Source organism: Centroberyx gerrardi, chromosome 19 (genome assembly GCF_048128805.1).
Source record: "Centroberyx gerrardi isolate f3 chromosome 19, fCenGer3.hap1.cur.20231027, whole genome shotgun sequence".
NCBI classification, from domain to species: domain Eukaryota; kingdom Metazoa; phylum Chordata; class Actinopteri; order Beryciformes; family Berycidae; genus Centroberyx; species Centroberyx gerrardi.
The window spans coordinates 21,425,823-21,447,711 of NC_136015.1; the positions used below are offsets into that span (position 1 = coordinate 21,425,823).

General features: G+C 46.1%; 1 protein-coding gene across 1 annotated transcript in view; it reads left to right on the forward strand.

The window, feature by feature from the left end:
• LOC139911812 (microtubule-actin cross-linking factor 1, isoforms 1/2/3/4/5) overlaps positions 1 to 21,889 on the forward strand; it is a 241,866-nt gene that overhangs the window by 182,637 nt on the left and 37,340 nt on the right. Inside the window, exons 65-66 of the mRNA XM_078290250.1 lie at positions 20,805 to 20,966; positions 21,233 to 21,403. Of these exons, the coding sequence (XP_078146376.1) occupies positions 20,805 to 20,966; positions 21,233 to 21,403 (333 nt within the window). The remainder of the gene's footprint in view (positions 1 to 20,804; positions 20,967 to 21,232; positions 21,404 to 21,889) is intronic.

The following is a 21,889-nucleotide window of genomic DNA, read 5'->3' on the forward strand; positions in this document are numbered from 1 at the left end:
AGAGAGAGAGAGAGAGCGATAAGGATTGTATTTTTCCTGCTGCCAGGTTACCAGAAGAGAGGGGGAGGGAGACTGAGACGGATGGAGAGAGAGATTGAAAAACAGACTCTGAGAGAGAAAATGACATTAAATGACAGTGTTTTGAAGAGACGAGATATAGATTCGCTCTGGCTTGGTTAGAGGGAACAGAGGGAGGGAGAAACGAAATGAGAGAGACAGAGAGAGCGACATTTTCCTTTCGACAGGTGTTCTCCCATGAGCAAATAAACGGCCCAGAAAAGTCAATAATGCATACTTTGTGCCCTACACCTGTGGCTGCATGTGGGTGTGTGTGTTTGTGTCACTTAACCACTAAGTGGTTTCGAGCCTCTAGACACAGACAATGGTAGCGTGACCCCATACCTGAGGCAAAACCACAACAGCGTAATATGTGAATAACACGCCGTTTAGTGGACGCTTTAATCCAAAGTGCCTTACTGCACCATATGTTTTTCCAATGGGAACCGAACCCCTAATCCTCACGTCCCCTTGCCCCTCTGTCTTCCTCTCCAAGTCAGTTCGGTGACTCTTTAAGCAGCCGTGACAATGGAGGGATGAATGAAAATTGGGGGGATGGATGGATTGTCTAATCTAATCTAATCTTAAATGTATGGACGGATCGCGGGGGGGTCATGGGGGTCGTGGAGGGATAGAATTTACCCCAGTCAATATTGAGGCGGGAGGCAGGGGGGGAGGGTAGAGGGCGTCATTTGAGTGAGCAAATTAAATGAGCATAATCTCTATGGGTCCCTTGTCGACCTTTCCGCCTCCTTTAGTCTTATTCTTTCGTTCATTCTTCCTCCCGCTGCCCCTGTCCCTCCTTCTCTCCTGGTAGCTGGCCCACATCTGCGAACGCTTGGATTTAAATCTTGTTGTGGTCTGTGTAGAGGGGATTGTCTGTTAGCCGTGGGTCACGCGAGAGTTTGTGAGCTCTCTCTGTGTGTGTGTTTGTGTGTGTGTGTGTTTGTGTGTGGCAAACCAGTGACAAACCCCTTTTGTTTCTATAAAGACGTTTGCCTTGGACGCGGCAATGACAGCTGCAGCGCAACTGACAGAGAAAGAGAGAGAGGGAAGGGAGGAGGAAGGGGAGAAGGAGAGGGAGGGAGCGGAGTTAAAAAGAAAGAGTGGAGTATTTAGCGTGTTTGACATGCAGGCCACGGGCGGCTCTCAGCAACAGTTGAGAGAGAGAGAGAGAGAGAGAGAAAGCTCCCTCCCCTTGTGATTATTGAAAATGCGTTTCTGGGCAAAGGACTGAGTGAGCGAGTCGCAGAGAAGGAAGGAGGGAGAGGGAGAGAGAGAAAGCAGGCGTGCTTTGGTTGAGATCAGCCAAGCTCTACCAGACTGCTTTAAACAAACAGACTGGCTGAAAAAGGGAAGAGCAGAGGAGAAGAGGGAAGAACGAGGAGGAGGAGGAACGCCACAACTGGCACTGGGAAGCCTATAACTTGGGATAACAAGAGAAAAACAAAGTGGCTTAAAGTTCTCTGCTTCTGTTCCGGGGCCGCGGGTTGCCATGTTTGCCGGTATCCCCCCCGTCTGACTGACTGGCTGGCTATTCAGAGTTTTTGTGTGGCATCCTGAAGGACCCGACAGCACCCCCTCCTCTCCTAATTTTTTTTTTTTTTTTTTTTGTGCACAGCCCCCCTTTCCTTTTGGCCCCTCGCGCTCTCCCTCACACACACTCTCTGACACACACACACACACACACACACACACTGGTCTCCCCCAGCCGGATTGGGTTTCAGTGAAGGCGCAGACGGGAATGCACAAGTGGAGACTGTGAATATCACCGACTTTTTTGCGTGTGTGTCTATCTCTTTTCCATATTGTTTTACACCAGCGGCCCACTACTACTACTACTACTACTACTACTACTCCTCCTGCCGGACAGTGGAATTGTGGCTTAACTGGGAAACCTGGGAAAACAGAAGAAGGAGGAAACTGGAGTGAATAGAGGCAGACTTCCTTGTGTGCATACAGCCTGGACTGTTGCTTTGGGGAAAAAAAAAAAAAAAGACAGCTCATTATTGATAAGCCTCTTTCTCTCCCGTTGGCTAACAGTCCCACCCCCTCTCTCTCTGCCTCCCTCCCTCCCTCTTCCTTTCTTTTTTCTTTCTTTGACTCTCTGTATCATTTCACTCTCTGCGGACAGTGTTTTTGTGCTCTGAAGGGGGGAGGCGGTTTGCCCCTGGAGAATTAGGAGTGGATTACAAAGCTGTGATGAATGTAGCCATCTCACACTGCTAGCCCCTTCTATTTCGCTCGCCACACCGGACCTGGCAACAGTGACAGGGAGAGAAAGTGAGATATTATATTCTGCCGGCCTGAAGAAAAGCCTCACCTGGGTTATATTATAGCCTTTTAATTCATTCCTCTCTTTCATTTCCTCCCTTGTTTGGAGAAGAGGATTTTTAGCAGAATGTTGCTCGCTGTTCAGCGTGGGATAATCGGCTGCATCCCGGTATTCAGTTGATATTTTTTGGTAACAGGCAAAATCCTCCCCTGCACAACTCCCTCTCTCTTTTATTCTCTCTCTCTCTCTGGCTCCACGCCCCCTCTTAACACCCTCCCTCCCTCTCTATCTCTACTTCACTCCCCCACGCCTGTGTCTCTCTCTCTCTCTCTCTCTCTCTCTCTCTCTCTCTCTCTCTCTTCGTCTCGTGTTTTTTTTTTTTTCGGGAGAGAGGAAACCGGCATGATTGGAGCACTTCCTGTGTTTTAATACCAGCGCAGGAAACAGAACAAACGGAGCTGAATTCAAACAAAAACACCAAGAGAGAAAAGAGGGAGGGAGAGAGAGAGAGAGAGAGAAGGGACGAGTGAGTGAGAGAGAGAGGAGACAGAGGGAGGGGGGGAGTGAGAGAGCGAGAGAGTGAGAGGAAAAGAGGGAGATTTTTTTAGCAGCTGCAAACCATTTCAGCTGTGTAGTGGCCTGAGAACAGAGACTGGGAGAGAAAGAGAGAGAGAGCAAAGCAAGGGAGCCCACACGCCTGAAAGAGAGAGAAAGAAAGAAGAGGAACTGGGATTGCGTGGCACTTTGTTTTATTCTCAGTAAGGAGTCGGGAGCGAGAGAGGGAAGACGGCGAAGAAAGAGAGAAAGGGAAGGGAGCGTGTCCTAGGATTGTCTGCTGCAAGAGAGAGGGTGGTAAAGAGGGAACGAGGGCGCCTGCAAGGCAGAGCTTGGACTGGAGCTGGGAGGGCTGTCTGGGTCTTTGCCCTCTGGATACAGTCCCACGACTCACTGCTCTGCCCTGCCTGCCTGCCTGGTCCAGACTCCAGCCCCCAGCCCCCAGCCCCCCTCTCTATCTACCCCCAGATGCCCTCTTCCTCTCCAGCCTCACCCCCTCCAGGACCCTGCCTGCTTTGGATCTACCGTACCACCTTTCCCCTGGAGCTGTGGATGATCTGAGGACGAGACGGAAAGAAAGGGGAGATAAAAGAAGGTTGAAACATTGACAGGCATTTCTTCACACTGTCGAAAAACGGTCTGCTTTTCTCTTTGTTCTGGTTTTAGTTTTTTACATGCAGTTTTTTTCTCCAAATACTTGACTTGCCTTGTGTGGATGATGGAGTTGACTTTGTTTCACTAATAATGACTGTTATGATGGTGATGAGATGTCTTAGACAAAGATTAGGGTTCTTCCTGCAGGCATGAAGTCCTGATTCTTTGTGATGGAAGCAGAAGAGAGAAAGAAAGAAAAAGAAAAGCAGTAGACTGCAAGAACACACACAGGACCACAAAGTGGCAATGACTTGGTTTCTGAAGGGATTTCTATTTTCATATTGCTCCAGTTGTGTTTTCTTGCCTCAAAAAGCTCTCAAGGATAGACATTTTCATTATTCCTGGATCTCTCATTTCGTGGATCTTACATCTTCATTCATTTTTTTTATCCAATAAACATTTCTCTTGAACAAAGGAAGATGAAAGTGAAACAAAGCCATGGGGGATTGTACTTTCCTATTTTTCTCACCCCACGCAGCCTTTCTTTTATATAACAGAGAGTGGGTTTTCTCACCTTAAAAGGAGACTTTTACACTTCCCTGCCTGCCTCTCACTGAGACTGTTGAAGTTGTCCAAGCTCTCTCTGCCTTTTCCTGTTGTGCCACAGAGAGGAGAGGAGACCGGAGAGGAAGGAGGCAGGAGCTTGGGGAGAGTGAGAGAGGAGTCAGAGAGAGATTTGCTGTACGTGAATATGGAGGAGACAGCAGTGCTCAACCTTTATGAAAGCAAAACAAAGGGATGTTATCTGCAGGGCACTCACTTCACCTCGGACTTTGTACTTCTCAGAGAGAGAGATGGTGACAGTTTCTTTCCCTTCCTCCCTCTGTCCAACCCTCCACCTCTCCCTCATTCCTAACAGTCTTTCAAATAAACAGAGCTGGTGATTAATATGTTGCTGAGGGGGAGGGCTGTCTCTCTCACTCCCTCACTGATGCCACACAGCATCTCCGAAAGACCAAGGAAATGTGACATTGTGAAATTGAGGTGACATAGCCAAGAACTCAGCACACACCTTGAATGATATTGTGGATTATAAAACTTGGAATATTTTTTAGAATGTGAAACTTTTGGGATTGTTTAAATGCAACCACTTGGACTAATGTTTGATATTGTGGATTATTGGACTGGGAACGATTGATGGTAAAGGAACTAATTTCCCACTAAGACCCGCTTTTTGTGTACTGTTATCTATTTCATTTCTCTAACTGACATGCCCCTTTGAAGGACCACTGCAAGGTTTCCACGCCTGCCCCTTTAAATCACAACCACAACAGGGTTTCTGTGGCTGCCCAACAGAAGTTAAAAGGGCAGGATGGGGAAGCCCCTGAGCCGCCCGGACTGCCTGAGGCAGAACCCTCGCTGCCTGGGTAAAGGTGATGAGGACGAGGCCTACATAGAGGACTGCTACGTCCCCCAGCGATCCATTTACGACACCATGCGCATCAATGAACAGATTGACCAGGGGACCAAACTGAGTCAACCCTCCAGGAGCACCCTAGGTTCCGGTGGGGAGGTTAGAGGAGAAGGAAGTACACTTTCTAGCAACGGCACCATCGGAGCCGATATAGGCTGTGTTTTTGTCTCCAGGAATGCAGATAATGCTAGTGGAGTGAAGAAACTGGATGAGAGGGTGATCTTTGATGCCTTAAAGCTAACCGGTGATCTGCAGAGCATGTCACCACCGGTTGGCGTCGTAAGTTCAGGTTTGCCTATTGCCCCCTCTTCATCTGGCTCTGGTGGTGTGGCCGCAGTGGCCAAAAGACGCCACCAGGGTGGCGATAAGAAGGACAACCCCAACCGTCGCTCTTGGAAAGCCTTCATGCCCCCCAGTTTTCCAGAGTTTGCAGAGAGACTAGAGTTCTCACCTGGGGAGGGAGCAGAGAAGCGTCTGTCTGGGGCAGGGATTTCTCTGTCTCCTCTACAGCCCCTTCCCTCTCACCTCCCCCCATCCACCCCTACCTCCTCTACTCCTCCCTTACCTCCTTATACACCTTCCCCTCTTTCGTCTGCTCCCCACACTCCTCCTGTCTCTTCCTCGCCTTCTTTGACACCCACTGTTAGCCCTGTGCCTCCTCTCCTGCCGCATCCTCTCAGCAGGCAAAAACAGCTTCTTCCTATGCTACAGAAGCAACACAAACAGACTCATGCACTGCCTTTACCGTCCAAAGAACAGCTACCTGCCTATAGCCAGACCCAGACACCCCAGGTTTCTGGAAATACACCACAGCAGAGCCCCAGTACATCTAGACAGATAGAGAGGAGAAGGGAGGAGCACAGACGAACTGCTATCTGTCCCAAAGCTGGAATCAGACAGATCCCAGAGGAGCCTGTTGAGTTAACCAAGAACTCAGACTCAGAGAGGGACTCCCCTCTTTTGGAGCAGGACCAGGGGGACAACGCCCCTCTCATCCCACCAAAACCGGTCTTTTGTCCCCCTACCAAGGCCCGCACCTGGCCCCGCAGTATGACAGGCGGGAAGAGAACCCAGGTGGGCCTGAGACATAACTTCCCTATGCTCCCCCCTTTGCCTCCCCTAATGGGTGAGGATAGTGACATGGATGAAGAGTCTCTTTATCTTCTAGACCCCCCATCTCCGTTCTTGCAGGAGGAGGAGGGGTTGGTATATGGTGGTCTGCCTCTCTCCCCCTGTATCAGTCAGGAGGGAGGCGAAGAGGGACTACTCGGCTGGGGTGCTCAGGGCGGTGAGCTCAGAGAACGCACATCTTCTGAGCTCAAGTTCGAGGAGGACGAACGCAGGATACTTGAAGAGCTTGAGGATGACGAGCAGGAGGAGGCCATGAAAATGATTGAGGAGGAGGAGGAGGCAGGGAAAAAAGAGAGGGATAAAGCAGAGGAGGAGAGAGCTCAGAGAGAGGAAAGAGAGTGGGAGGCAGTTCTTAAACTAGAGAATAGAGAGATTATTGACCAGTCTTGGGATAGGGAAACACTGGAGTCAGAGAGCTGGGATTTAACAGGCTCCTCGGGACATTGGCCTCTATTGACTCCCCCAACAGGGTTCGGAGGCCCCGGGGCCCCTAGTGCATCACCCTGCCCTAGCTCAGGGGCTGGATCAGATGACCTCTTCCTAGAGCTGGAGAGGCAGTGTCAAGAGGAAGGGGAGGAGGGAGAGGAGATGAGTGTAGATCCTGAGCCACTTGATCCCTACAGCCTTCCTTGTTTGGAGGAAGAGGTAGAGGAGACAGAGGAAGAAGCCAAGACTGCCTGGGTAGATTTTGAGGGCACTCTTCCTCTGGATGCAGTTAACAGGGTAGAGCCTGATAGCATTGAGCCAGGCTTAGAGGATTCTACAACTGACGCAAATTTAAATGACTCTGAGCACACAGAACAAGCTCTCTCACAGATTACACACTTTGACTCAATGCGAGCACGAGACCATGAAAATGAACATGGTTTCATTGATGAACAGTGTGATGTTGAGTATGATGAGGAGGAGGAGGAAGAGCAGAGTTACCTAACAGACTCTCTTCTTGAACGCCTCCCGGAGTCAGACTCCAGTGGAGTCCACATGTCCCAACCAGACAGAACTGGTCTCAGTGACATGACTCAGACAGACTGTGAGCAGGAGAGACCTGCAGAAACAGAGACAGACCTGGATAGTGGAGCATCGTCTGGTCGTGATGGCGAGGAGGGGGAGAACATCGAGGAGGAGGAGGAGGAGGAGGTGGAGGTCATTCAGAAAGCCTCTTCTCCATCTCGCAGCCCTCTGAACCCTTATGCTGAGGAGGAGGAGGAAGAGGAGGAGGTGGAGATTGTGGAGGAAGGAGAGGTGGAGGAGGAAGTGGAGTTAGGAACAGAGTGGGATGTGTGTGACCAATCTGAGCCAAGTTTGGACGGTAGTGAGGAGGCTCTCGTGGACCGTTCCCCGGAGCCTCCGCACACTGATGAAAGAGACATCGACAGTGAATGTACACAGGATGTTGATGCTCAAACTTCCTGTCAAGAAGACGCAGTCTCCTCAGAGATTAGCGATGTTGCCATGGAAATAACTTGTGACACCGAAGGCACATCGTTTGCGTCAGAGACTCGGGATTCTGTTGTCCCCACAGACGTAGCCTCAGGTCTGGACATGTCCGGACAGGACGCCGATCAGGGAACTACAACAGCAATGACAACCAGCACCCCTAAATCAGACTCTGTTCCTCTCATACACCCCCAAAATACAGACTCGGCACCCCCTTCCCCTCCACCTCAGTTACCTTCTAAACCTGACTGTCAGGGTGCAGGGTTAGATAGCAAAGACTCAGAGGCCTTTGTGACCTCTGACAGTTTTGTTTACCTGGCTGTGTCTGCGCCTCCCCAGTACCCCAGTGACTGTCCCCCCTCTCCGCTTGAGGACTCCATCCCCCCCAGTCCCGTCCCCAAACCTCCCTGCTGCCCAGACCCAGAGGAGGAGGGCGCCTTCCTGTGCTCTGATAGCTTTGTCTACCTGGCGGCCCCTGAACGGCCCCAACCCGGCCCCTCAGATGGGGGCTCGGCCTGCGAGGATGTTCAGGAGCTCGACTTGGACTCGTACTCTGAAGGGACCCAGTCTGGGATGGATGGGGTGGAGTTTGTCCTAGGCTCTATGACCGGGGACAGTGACTGGGAGTCTGACGGCTCTGCTCTGGACCCTCCTCCATTCATGTCCAGAGACCAGGCCTGGGATCAGCTAGAGCCAGGCCTGCTACAGAGCCTATTTACCCAGACAGAGACAAGCCAGGCCCAGGCCTACAGGCCCCAGGGAGACGGGCTTCAGGCAGGGGTTATGGCATGGGACACAGAGCCCCTCTCTGGATCAGAAAGGGCAGAGAATGAATCGACTACTCCGTTGCCGTGTTCAGACATTGACGCCCAGGCAGAGGTATACTCACTGATTTTCATTGTTTTTTGGTCTTTTTGTATATAACAGAAGTAATTGGTGGCCATAGAAGCCCATATAATATTGGTTATTGGATGTAGGTCTAGCATGAAAATAGACAAATACAGAGATTCATAAAGACAAAGGAAGTATAGGGAGCTCTGTATTCTGGTGGAAGTAAATGTATTTAGTTGAGGCTACTGTGCAGCTGGTATAGCATGAAAAATGCAATTGAGTGAGGTGTGGTAAACGGTGAATGTAGTGGTGCAGACATACAGTAACATGGGAAAAGACATACAAAGAAAGAGCTTGGAGAATCCATCTGGGACGTGGCTTACTTAAGCATTTTTATATTTATATTTAGTAGATATTCTAATCCAGAGTGATTTACAATAGGCACAACAGTAGAATGCAAGGTCCAGAAGTACAGTGCCAAGAGAAGAGAATAAATTAAACAGAAACCACTGTAACCCTGCAATATTGATCTCTGTACAATAAAGCAAGTGGCCTAATAAGAGAGGATTGCTAGTTAAAGAGTAAGCGCCAAGCAAAGCTGTATTTTTAGCAATGAATGCATTGGATGTGGACATGCATGAGAGAGGATATACTTGACATAAACATAGCTTGGGAGTGGACACATACAGAGGCATAGCATGGAAAAAGAATCAGGTCAGGTAGCTAAGCGTTGAGTGTAACTGATGTAGACATAGCATGGAAAATGCATCTGTGTGGGGGAGGGAGGGGGTAAGTTATGTAGACGCCATAATTAGCTAGTTGTGTTTCAGTAGTAGGGCTTTAAATGATTGCAATATGATGCTCAGAGGGGGGTCTGGCTACTTATGGGAAACTACCCTCAGGGTCACTCACTATGTGTGTGTGTGTGTGCATCCATACATGCGCATACTAATTCATGGTTCTTTGCCAATCTACATGCCTATGTTTGAGCTTGATCACTTGTTTGTTTGTGTGTGGCTGAAAGAACGGTATGTGCTTGCAGGCTACTAAGAATTTTGATCTCAAGTGCAGAGTTTACACCATCAATGTCAAGGGCACACAAACCACTATTGTCGTGTTTACACTGTCTGTACAGTATATAGGGTGAAGAATGCACCGCTTTCATACAAAGTCATGGGTGTTTACGTATCCGATTTGTTTGTGTACATGCGGGTCCTGATCACAGGCCTAAGCAGTAGAGTTCAAAGTTTTCCATCTTGGTTAAATAATTTGTGTAAAAGGTCAATGTTTGAGGAGGCAGTGTGTTTGTATGTGGAGCGGGACTTCTGGATGCCTTTCACTGTTTGGGTTGATTTGGTTTCGGAGAATGTAATCAGTGTCATAATATACCGGCAGTGTTACTGCTGCATACAGATAGGGATCTCAAATGGATATTCTATAAATACTGCAAGATTGGTTCGCCTTGGAACTGACAGAGAGGTCTATCAATGCGATTACAATAGACTGCGTGTCAGACTAGTCTCTGCATTCAGTATCTTGTCTTCAACTTAGTATGCTTGCGTACTGTCACTACTCTCTCATCCTCCTATCTTCTTACTGTGTGTGCGTTTGAGTGTGTGGTCTGCATGCAAAGGTGTGTTTATGTGTATGAGTGTATCTCATTGTGACAGTGTGTTTGACAGCCTGTCGTGCCTCCTCTGAGGCCCTGCTGTGACTCAATGTCTGTTTTTGGGCAGCCCAGATTTTGCCTTATCTGAACCCTGTGTTTGTTTCAAAGGAGTATTAAGTTGCTCACAGACTCTGAACTTGGCTCGTTTTTGCAGTTTCCGCACGCATATGGTAGTAGACAGAAATATGTAAAAAATGATAAAGCAGATAAAGAAAAAAATACAATTACATCTTGTGCAGGTGAAATAAGAAACCAAGGGAAAACAAAATTATAACAGAAACGAAATGAAAACTAGAAGACACTCGGTAGAATGCATTTGTCTGCCCATTTTGATGTTTGGAAAAAAAGCATGTGAATGCAGTGCTGTTTAGCAGCTGACTTGGAAGTCCTGAATGTTGGACCTTCCCACCAGCACTTGACCAGAGCATAATAATTAGGGATAAAAAATGATAATTGTCTAATTGCGGAAATTCCAGATGCGAATGAAAATCTAATCAACTGATCCTTGGGCCAAGTGCTATCTGTCCACCAAATTTCAGCCAAATCAACAAGAAAACAGCAGGCAGAGAAACTCAACGATTTCTCATCGGTGCACAATGTCATCATGACCAAGCAAAATGTGTTTGGGGTGGCTGCTGATGTGCCTGATTCCATACTGCCGATGGGAACTGCTGGTCCTCCTCTATTACATTATAGTCTCCATCAGGCACTGTTTGCTTGGCCTGACCGGTCAGTCACAACTCATTTACTGTACTCTGTATGTGTGCGTGTGTGTGTTTATGAGTGCATTTGACTGTATGTCTGTTTATAAGTGAGAATGTGTGTGTCTCTGTTGGAGTGTCTGTGTTTTAGTGTCTTTATGTGTGTGTATGTGTGTGCGTGCGTGTGTGTGCGTACCTTCCCTGCAGTCTCGGCCTCTCTGGCCCCAGTTTAATGTAATCAGATGTCTTGTCCACTCAGCCTTAGATCTAACAGGAGAGAATTACAACTGTGCTGCAGATGGTCTGTCTGTAGGGCGAACAACATCAGGCTGGATTAGCAAGAAAATGAGCTTTCGAAAGTTCAAAAGAGGAAAGTTTTTGAAGGATAGCAGAAAATGAGGGTAGAATATTTTTGTCATGCCTTCTTTTGGTGTGGCCTGGATGCATGGAAAGACAACACTTTCCTGCATGTTAATAAAAACATTGATTTTGGAGACACTTTGCCATTGCTAATGACGTGTGGCATTATATTATGCTGGCCACTGGTTGAAATCTCATTTCCCATGTCAAAAATACCAGAGGCAGCAAAGGTTTTGGGTTATTTTAGGCTACAAAGTTGCTTTGAGAGCACTGACCTCCTCCTAGAAAAAGATTTACATCGTGAAAATTAAAAAGCGTTGATTTCCAAGCTTGGTAGGTAAATCAGTGACTAAAACAGACTGGCGCCTTTATATTTTTTAAATATTGATTGATGAGCTTCAGGTAATGAACTTTATTTCCCAAATGGATATTTAGGGAAAAGTCCTTTGGAAATGGACCCTTCAGTTTTTGTTTACATTTCTCAAAAGTGACGCATGCACTTTTGTCGTGTGATGAAATCCCCTCTCTTCACCCATGCAGTCTCATGCCTTCCCTCTCCCTAACTCTCACTCTCTTCCTCTCTCTTTTCCTCCCCCACATCTCTCTCTCCTCCCCCTCTTCTCCTCCATGCTTGGATGGTTTTGTTGCTGAGATAAGGAGGTGAGAGGTAAACACTGTGGGTCTGTGTTGGGGGGAGCTGCCTTTGCCAACATGGCTACACAAACAGTGTGTGAAGTTGTTTGGGGAATATAAATATAGATATTAGATAAGAATGTGCCAGGGCCAACACTGGGCTGGACTCTGTCGCCTGTGGACGGTCCTGTCTGTCGCTCTCTCTCTGTCCTGTCTGTGTCTCGGTCTCTCTCTCCCCTCTCTCCCCTCTGTCACCATCTTGAAACTGCCTGCCTCTCTTCTTTCTTTTTCTCTCTTTCTCCATCAACCTCTCTTTCCTCTCACACTCTCTCTCTCTTGCTCTCTCTCTCTTTGTATCTTTCGTCCCCCTCCCCTCTTCTGCTCCAGCGCGCAGCCAAAATATACGCTAAAATAAACACCAGACACCAGGCCGTAATTATCAAGTTGAGATGCTAGTAGGAATCCATTGAAAAGGGGCGAGAGAGCGCAAGGCGTGGGGAGAGACGGAGAGAGAGAGAGAGAGACATTGACAGAGAGTTGAGAGAGACAAAGAAAGGTGAACCAGACAGGCACAGAAAGAGTTGTGACAGGCGAGAGAGGGAGGTTTGGGTGGAGGAAGCTATTGTTTGTATGGAGGAACACCTTCTACTGCGCTAGATAAGGCTTTGGTACAATGATAAGAGCGCTAAATTGGCAGGCAGACATAAGCAGAAGGTCTTTGGATTAATGCGGAGCTCATTTTAAGGCATAGCTTGGTGTGTGTGTGTATGCGTGCCCGCACAAATGCATGGGACCGAAGCAGACAGACAGACAGATGGACTAGCTTAGCATGCTGTTTGATGAACTGGGGAGGGGGTGAGGACAGACAGACTGACCGACTGCCATATATACACAGACTGAGAGGCAGGCAGCTCTGAAATTGTGTGTTTTAATCATGATTCATTAGCATTTGTTGTTGCCTTTTGCAGCTACAGGGTATCTGCAGGTCCTTTAAAAAAAAGAGTCTGAACAAGTCAAATTATCTAAGGCCTTAGAAGTATTAAAATGCAGTAACAGCTTTCTTGGAGCTGCGTGTCCACTCTTAGATTAATACACAACAAGGTTAGTATGCAATTCAATATACAAAACATGTTTTTTCATTATATCTGCTTTACTAAACAAAATTGGACTTCATACCCCTTAATAATTACTGTAATTTCCTGTTGTCCTTTTTCTTGTACTGCCCGTTTATAGTTTCAGGACTTTCATTAGCTATGTTCAATTGGAAATAGGCTGGTTTTGCAGCTTTATGTTTTTATTGTGGTTTTTAAATTGTTATTGAATTCAATTGCAGGTAACAGTTCTTAAAAAGTCTTAGCTTTGGCTTTCTGAAACCTGCAGATACCTTGTGTTTCTCCATAATCATCGCCAATAGAAGATAGAATAGTAGGAACAAATGGGGAGAGAAGGAAGAGGCATTGAAAGACAGAGATGTTGAAGCAGAGATAGAGAGACGGGGAGAGAAAGAGCCAGGTGGCTGCCGGTCCTGTGGCTCAGACAAGTGTGTTTTGATTGATATGATAATGCTGGTTCTGAACGACAGCCTCCAGGATAAACCCGTGAAAGAGGAAGAGAGGAAGAGGGGGGGGGATGGGTACAGAGAGTTGGGATGTGTTCAGGAACACAAAAAAGCATCAAAGCAAAAGCAGGAAGATGTTGATCTCCCGCTAGGAATTAATGTAGTTGTAGTTAAAATGAAAAATGCTAAAATATCTGAAGCCTTTCTCAATTACAGTATTTCAGTATAGTAGTTTTGCCTATGAGCCTACTGCTGCATCTCTCTCTCTGTCTCTCTCTCTCTGTCTGTCTCTGTCTCTCTCTCTCTCTCTCTCTCTCTCTCTCTCTCTCTCTCTCTCTCTCTTTCTCTCTCTCTCTCTCTGTCTGTCTCTCTCTGTCTCTCTCTCTCTCTCTCTCTCTCTCTCTGTGATATCAGGAACACAACAAAGCGCTGAAGAAATGGCAGAACAGTAATCTCCCATTAGATATGAATGCCTTTCCAAGAAACCTCAAATCTGGGGAAAAATACTGAAAAATCATATATTACTCTCTCTTTCTCTGTCTCTCAGGGAGCTGATTAGGAACACAAAAAAAAACACACACGAAATGGGGAGAACAGTAATCCCATGAAGGAAGGAATAGGATGAGCATGTCAAAAAAATTGAAAAATCACATCCCTGAGAGAGAAAGAGAAGTAGATTGATGGAGGGACAAAGAGGGGGGGAGAAAAGAAGGGATTAGAGGATAGAAAGGTTTGGGCCACCATGCTTTGAATGCAGTCTGCATTTGCATGAGATTTGTATGCGTTTGTTGAGTTTCAAATAAGGACACTGGTTCAAATGGGATTTATTAACCCATTAACCCCCTTTTATCCCTGCGTCAGCGATTGGTCAGTCCTTGCTGCCAATATTACTTTCTACAATGGAGGTTAGTGTGAAAATAGATTCCTTCCCTCTCCTTCCTTTCCTCCCTCCCTCCCTCCCTCCCTCCCTCCCTCCCTCATTCCATTAAAAGGGAAATGAGGGAGTGAGGAAGGACGAGGGTTGAAAGACAGGAAGAGAGCGAAAGACGAAGGCAGTGGCAGGAATAGAGAGAGAGAGGGAATGGGGCGAGTGAGGAGTCGGGGGGTGAAGGAGGAGAGAGAGAGAGAGAGCTGACAGAAAGGCTGATAACTGTGTTGTCATTGGTTGGAATGAAATGAGATTACTGCCATATTTCTCTCAAGAGAAACTTTAGACTTGGCACAGAATATTCAGCGATATGGTGTTTCATCTTTCTACTGGATTTCTATATATTGGCCATATAAATCCCATTCATTTCTAATGGGACATTATTGTTCCTGCCTTTCAGCTGCTTTTCTGTTTTCTTAATCACATCCCTGTATGTTTCACCCTCTGTGCAATGCAACTGCGGCATGACTGCAGCTTCAGAAACACTTTGAACATGCACCAGTTTTTTGTAGGACCACCGGGGGGGGGGCAGTTTAGAGAAAGACTTTTAAGCCTTGAGACAAGTGAGATAATGATTGTGCAAAAGGAGGTGTAACTCAATATTAGCAGTATTATATTATACAGTAGTCTATTGCTTCGTGTCTCATGCATTATCCTCCATGGGTTAATGCATATTTTTCAAGTCCTGTCCTGTAATATTTGGGCAGCATCCTACATGCCTTCAAAATGTATGAAGTTGGCTTAATTTGTCAGCATTTGTTGTGTGAGATACAAATTATGCTTTTTTTCTTAACGGCATGTTTTGTTTTTCCCTGGATTTTTCCTGTGTGTGTTGTTGTGTCATGTTCAAGTTATTAGTTTGTTACACAAGACATGCTGCAGTGACATTAGCAGTTAATGGCAAGCTGCCATGTTTGTAGGTGGTTTCATTAGTAGAAACCAGAGCTCTGCCTGTGTGTGTGTGTGTGTGTGTGTGTGTGTGAGGGAGAGAGAGAGAGAGAGAGAAAGAGAGAGAGAAAAGGAGCTGGATGTTCCTCATCTGTCCTGATTAAGGAGATGATTGTCCTTGAGTGATGTTATGGACACGCATCATGAAAACAGCTATTCCTTTTCCTCAGCGTCATTAGCTTGGCAGGTAGCATGGCTGCAGATATAACACCCACACATGTACAGTAGACATACACTCACTCTCACTGTTCAGTTCAGTTCAAATTGTTAATGCTTCTCCATAGAAATTTGGTTTGCAAACAGGCTTTAAAGACACAGTAAAAAGCACCTTGTTCTTTACCAGAGCTTCCTAAAGTGGGGTCGAGGAAAAGGGCAATTTCACTATTATTTCAGGCTGTAGACTTCAGCACAATGAAAGCACTGTGAGACTGACTGTTCACTGGCCCCAGTGTTACCTCCCCGCCTACAATATAGACAGTTATGTAATTATATACAAATCTAACAACAAAATATCTTCTCAGATGGCGTTACTAAGTACAAAATCTTATCAAATAGGGGTCCGTGGACTAATGCAGATCTATTAAGGAATCCTCGACATGAAAAAGTTGGGGAACTCCTGTTATATTCCATACAAGGAAAGTGCCAGTTGGTTAGTCACTCACACACGTTTAAAAAATCATTCACATGTCGTTACACAGAAACATCACAGTCATATGTGAGTGCTTCACACTCACACACAATATTTGATCTGATGTGACATGAATGAGAGAACTTGGACCCATGCCTCAGAATTTGGTAAGAGCCTGTGGTCTCTGCACTTGATGGATGCTGCTCATAGTTAGATGTTACCCGCTCTTTGTATTAAATGTGTTAAAGAGTAAAGGTTTCCGCTGCCTTCTCTGCATCAGCCTCTAGCAGACTTCCACTAGCCACACTGACCAGTGGATTTCACTTAGATTTTTCACTGACCCCAAATTAGTTTTTGTATGCTATAAATCTTTTTATTTAATAGTGAAAGTGCTATACTTGTCAAGTGATGCTGATGTGGCTAATCAGCCATGGCCAAAAAAACACTTAGAAAAACCACTTAGAACTAGGCAAATATATATATATATGTTCTTGAAAATGGCTGCAGAACAGCATGAAGAATATATATTCAATCAACTTCCCTGGCACTTCAGCAGGAACAAGCCTCACAAATTCATGTCACTATCTCAAGAGCAAATTCATATTTTCACCTAAGTTGCATATCAATATAAAGTGCACTCCTCTCATTTTATCACCTAAATATGAAATGGATGCAGTCAGTCTTTAGCCAGATCTGCCCGTCACCTCCATTCCCCAGGCCTGAGCCAGATCTAGTTTCATCACAATGTTTTCATCGTCTATCCAAACTGAACTGCGGCTGAAGTGAGAAAGCCAGTGTGGGCTTGTGGTCCAGATGGAGAGACGTAGGATGGGAGAGAAGAGAGGCAGCTGTGGTTTAGAGGGCAGCGAGACCAAGAGGAGAAAGTTAGGGGAGAGGGATGAGTGACGACGTGAGGAGATGAGGAGGGAGGAGACGAGTAGGAGTAGGGAGAGGAGGGACCGACGATGACAAGCATGACACTGGTAGCTAAGTTAAGTGTGCGTGCGTGCGTGTGTGTGTGTGTTTCTGTGCCGGCTGAGGTGGGGAAGAATGAGAAGTATGTCGGACATTTTCCAAAGCTCTGGTTTAGTGGATTCGACCACTCCAAGCTAGAGAGAGAGAGAATGAGAGAGAGAGAGGCTCAAAGACATAGAGAAAGAAAGGCAGGAGGGAAAAGTAGAGACAGACACAAAGAGAGCAACAGGGAGAGGAAGAGAGACAGAAAGACAGAGGAGAGAGAGGGAGAATCAAAAGAACAAGTTCATGCAACCTATGACACATTTATATACATCCCAACGTACGTATGTTTAGCTGTGAATGGGTGTACTTTCCAATTCCATATGTTTCCCTTTCTCTTCCTCCAAACTTCTGACACACTCACACACACACACACACACACACACACACACACACACAGTGTGTCCAGGATAAGGCGCAGGGTGGAGTGGGTCATGGCTACAGCTCATTGTTGTTCTGGCCGACAGACTTCCTGTTCCAAGCAGCAACGACGCCCATCACCACAACACAGCTGTGTCCAAACTGGACTGGGACACACACACACACAAACACACACACACGCACACACACAGACACATACACAAACTCTTCTATTCATACTGTATTCTTTTACATTTCTAACTATATGCACACACACACACACACACACACACAGACAAAGCCTTGGCATGGAGAACCTGTAGTTTGATGCCATATTTAATCCAGATGAGCAGAAGCCTGTAAACCCTTTGATTACGCCTCACTGCAAAGGCTCACAAACACGTTCCAGCCCAACCACTTCCAGGTGATCTACAAGACTCACTCAACTAGTGTGTCTGCAGGTCCTTGAGAAGCCTCACCACGTCATAAATCCAAATCCAAGGCCTTGAAATGTCTTCAATACAGATAAATATATTCCATAAAGTAAACGGGGTAGTTTCTGTACACTGAAGAAAGCCAAAAAGTTTTGTTTTTCTTTTACAATTGTCGCTATGAATTAGCCTAGATAAAGCCAAACATAAAGCCAAAATGAACGTTTTTAAATTTTTCAAGAGCTCAGTGCCCTGAATTGATTGAAGGCTTAGAAAGATAAATATATTCCAAAAAGTCAAGACGTGCAAGCCTTCAATGAATTCAAGGCACTGAGCTCTTGAAAAATTAAACTGCTTCTCAAACTCATTTTGGCTTTATGTTTGGCTTTATCTTGGCTAATTCATAGTGGAAATTGTAAAAATAAAGGCTTTATAAACTCTGTACTGCTTCTTTGAAATTAAACATAGTTAAATAGAAACTTTTAGACTTACTCGTTTTCTGAGCACGCTACTTTACTAACTAGACATCTGCCCTGTCACCCAGATGTATATCCTGCTAATACTACTGTTTCACTTTTCACGCTTATATTTGTGGTGAAAGTGGTCTTAAATTTCACTCTGACCGGCATTAAGCAGGATTAAATTTAACTTGCTGAAACGTGCGGACGCCCTGTGGAGCAGTGTCTCCCTTCAGATCCACCGCTGCTCTGCTGGCTTCCTGTTTGCTGGAGGCGGTTGGGTTGATTTGACGGGGGATGAAAGGCGATGGAGTCACTCTTGGTATTTAACACAAATACAGAGATCTTTGACATTTTAGGGAGAAATTGGGAGAAGGGAGGTATTCCTGCCGTATTAGACGCAGTAGTATGCAATGGATTGTTGTTATTAGAGTATTGGACGCCCGTAACAGTCTGAGCTTTCTTGCCATCTTCTTCTTAGCCATAGTAGTATTTCATTGAAACCCAAACCTACTAATTTTCTCATTTTCCCTCTCCCTTGCTTTTACTGCCTCCACTCTACTCTACTCCGTGTTGTCACACCAGCTCTTTCCCCCCTCTGCTTGGATTTAGCAAAATCTGGTGTGTGTTTTTATGTGTGTACATGGATACGCGTGTCTCTTTCTGTGTCTGCGTGTATGGATTTGTATGCCTTTGTGTGTGCATGCGTACACAAAAGTGCGTGTGTGTGTTTGTACGCAAATGTGTGTGCGTCCTGAACGTGCATGTCTGTCTGTGTGTGTGTGTGTGTGTGTTTGCAAATATCTGTGTGTGTGTGTCTCTGTCTGTGTGGCCAGTGGGGTTTGGCTGCTGCAGCACTGTAAACCACCAGGCCTAATTCTCTTTCTCTGTGTGTCTGTTCTGTATGTCAGGGCTTCTCAAACGCTCTCATGTCTCCGACCCCCCAAATAGACACACATTAGTGCCACAGACCCCCCGTTTGATCGGATTTGGCCCCGGGGACCCCCATATGGAAGATTTTTGTTGGTGGTGATTTACGGGACTCCCACTGATTAATGGAATTTCTGGAATATCATGACATTTTTGGCGGTGGATTAGGGCATTGGGAGAGTCGGGGAATTTGATAAATTGTCTGGTGAAGGCGGGGAATATCAGAGTTACTTTACTATATACCAGATTGTATTTTCCAACTTGTTTCACACATTCTTTGCGTTAGATTGTGGTTTTCAGCTGTTTTTCTCAACTGTTTACAGATTGTTTACTCCTTAAGAAAAACAACATTAACAAACCAGGAAGGAACAAGAGTTATAGGTCATGGGAGCGATCTGAATTAGTTATGGAAAGTCATGGAAAAGTCATGCAATTTTACATCAGGGCCACAGTGGGAAACCTGGACTTAGTGTTGAATTGTATAATTGTCTACACTGTACTTAGTGTTGAATTGTATAATTGTCTACACTGTACTAGGACATAACACTGGTGAGAAATTTAGAATAATTTTCATTCTTGAATTGGGAAAATGTCTCATGAATGAAATTCTAACTAAATTAAACTATTCCTCATTTTGCTGGGGACCCTCTGGAGCCGCCTTAAGGGCCCCTGCGGGACCCTGGACCCCGCTTTGAGAACCACTGCTATATGTAGTTGGATACAGATTTACTATGGAAAAGGAGCTGTATTGGCTTTGCTCAGTGTTTTTCAGCCAGGGAAAGTCAAGTCTGGTTGTCTTTAGTGTCGGATGGCTGCCTCCATTGTCATCACAAGATGGCTCCAGCCTCCACTGTGGCGTGTGTGTGTGTGTGTGTGTGTGTGAGTAATGTGGCTAGACAGGCGAAGTCGTGTGTGGGTGTGTGTGTTTGTTCTAAATGTGTGTGTTAGTGTGGGTTTGTGTGTGTATGTGCGTGGGTGTGGTGCGTGTGTGAGTTTGGGTGTGTTTGTGAGTGTGCATGCTGTATGTGTGATCAATTGAAGGGTGTGTGCACGCATGCAAGTGTGTATGTGTTCATCTGGTTAGTGTCTCTGTGTGTGTGTGTGTGTGTGTGTGTGTGTGTTGTCGACTCAGCCTTTTCCAACCAGCCCCTTACTCGTCGAACTCCCTAATCCCTGTAATCCCCCTCTCCCCCTCCTCGTTTTTCTCCTCCCTCCATCCTTGTCTCTCCAATTGCCTTCCTGTTTCACTCTCCTCTCTTATCTCTTCTTTACATCCCTCTCTCTCTCTCTCTTTCATCTCTCTCTATCCAGTGGCTGCTGTGTGTACGCATGTGTGACAGTTAACTTCCATTTGTTGTCACACAGTCTGAATGTGCAGTATGTGTTTGACTGCTGCTTTTACGACTGTCCTGCCTGCTGTCTACTTAAGCTTTCTTTCTTTCATTCTTTCTGTCTTTCATTTCTTTTTTTCTTGATTTCTTGCTTTCTTGCTTTTTTTCATCCATCTATCCTTTCTTTCTTTCTTTCTTTCGTTTTTCTTTTTCTTGATTTCTTGTTTTTTCTTTTTTATCCATCTATTCTTTCTTTCTTTCTTTCTTTAATTCATTTGTTCGTTCATTCATTCATTCAATCATTCAATCATCGATGCCAAGTGAATTAAACAAAATTGACCCTTCTGTTTGGAGAGAGTTAGTAGGCTGCATCCTGGTATATTTTAATGTTAATTCATGGCTGATTACATGAATCTAACCTCTCTCCCTGTCTCTCTCTCCCTCTCTCTCTCTCCCTCTCTCTTTGTCTCTCTGTCCGTCTCTCTCTCTGTGTCCCAGGCTGTGGAGAGAGAGCAGGTGGACAGCATTCAGCCCAGGCTGCAGCATGTCAACGCGGTCGGTCAGGGTCTGATCCAGAGCGCCGCCAAACACACCGACACACAGGCGCTGGAGCACGACCTGGAGACCACCAACCTCCGATGGAACTCACTCAACAAGAGGGTACGGCGGACTGTGTGTGTGTGTGTGTGTGTTCATCTGACAGTATATAATTATGAAAATCAACTTGAAGAACTGGAGAAATGCACAAGTGTGCACACAGTTGCGCCTTGAACAGATTCAGTTTTGTTCAAATTCTTTTCCAAACTGCTTTCACGAACTCAGTGAACAGTCCTCAACCCCTCCTTCATGACAATTCTCTCTTTTCCTGAAGTTATTGAGCTCATCGGCTTCGCTTCTCAGCTCACAACCGTCTCTTCTCTCCCCAGGTGGCGGAGCGAATCGCCCAGCTGCAGGAGGCCCTGTTGCATTGTGGGAAATTCCAGGATGCCCTGGAGCCTCTGCTGAGCTGGCTGAGCGACACCGATGAGCTGGTGGCCAATCAGAAGCCTCCGTCTGCCGAGTACCGGGTGGTCAAGGCCCAGATCCAGGAACAAAAGGTAAGAGAGGGATGGAAGGATGGAGGGAGAGATGGAAAGAGGGAGTTAGGGAGAGAGGCACTGATCAGTCGCTCCTAATGGAATTTAACCTGCACATGTAATAACACAAATGGTTAACAAACAGCATTAATACATAACTGTGAGTGGTAATGCATAGAATATAGATAATAATCAAACTAATGACACAATAAGCCTCCCTGTAGGATGACAACAGGTGTGAATTTGTTTGACATTTATTTATACAGGGGAAGCTGATTGAGCTGAAGTGCCTTGCTCAGTGGCGCCTTAGCAGAAGTTGACAGGGGATGGGAGAGTGTTCCTCATCCAGATTTTCCCTTTCAGTTTGGGGAACCGGTGATCATCAAGTCACAAACCCAGTTCTCTCGCCTGTTGGCTACTGCCACCCACATGCTCGTCTCCTTTCTCTCTTTGAAGTGGACTGCCAGCTTGAAGTGGATTTGAATTCTCGTTGACACGTCCCAATTC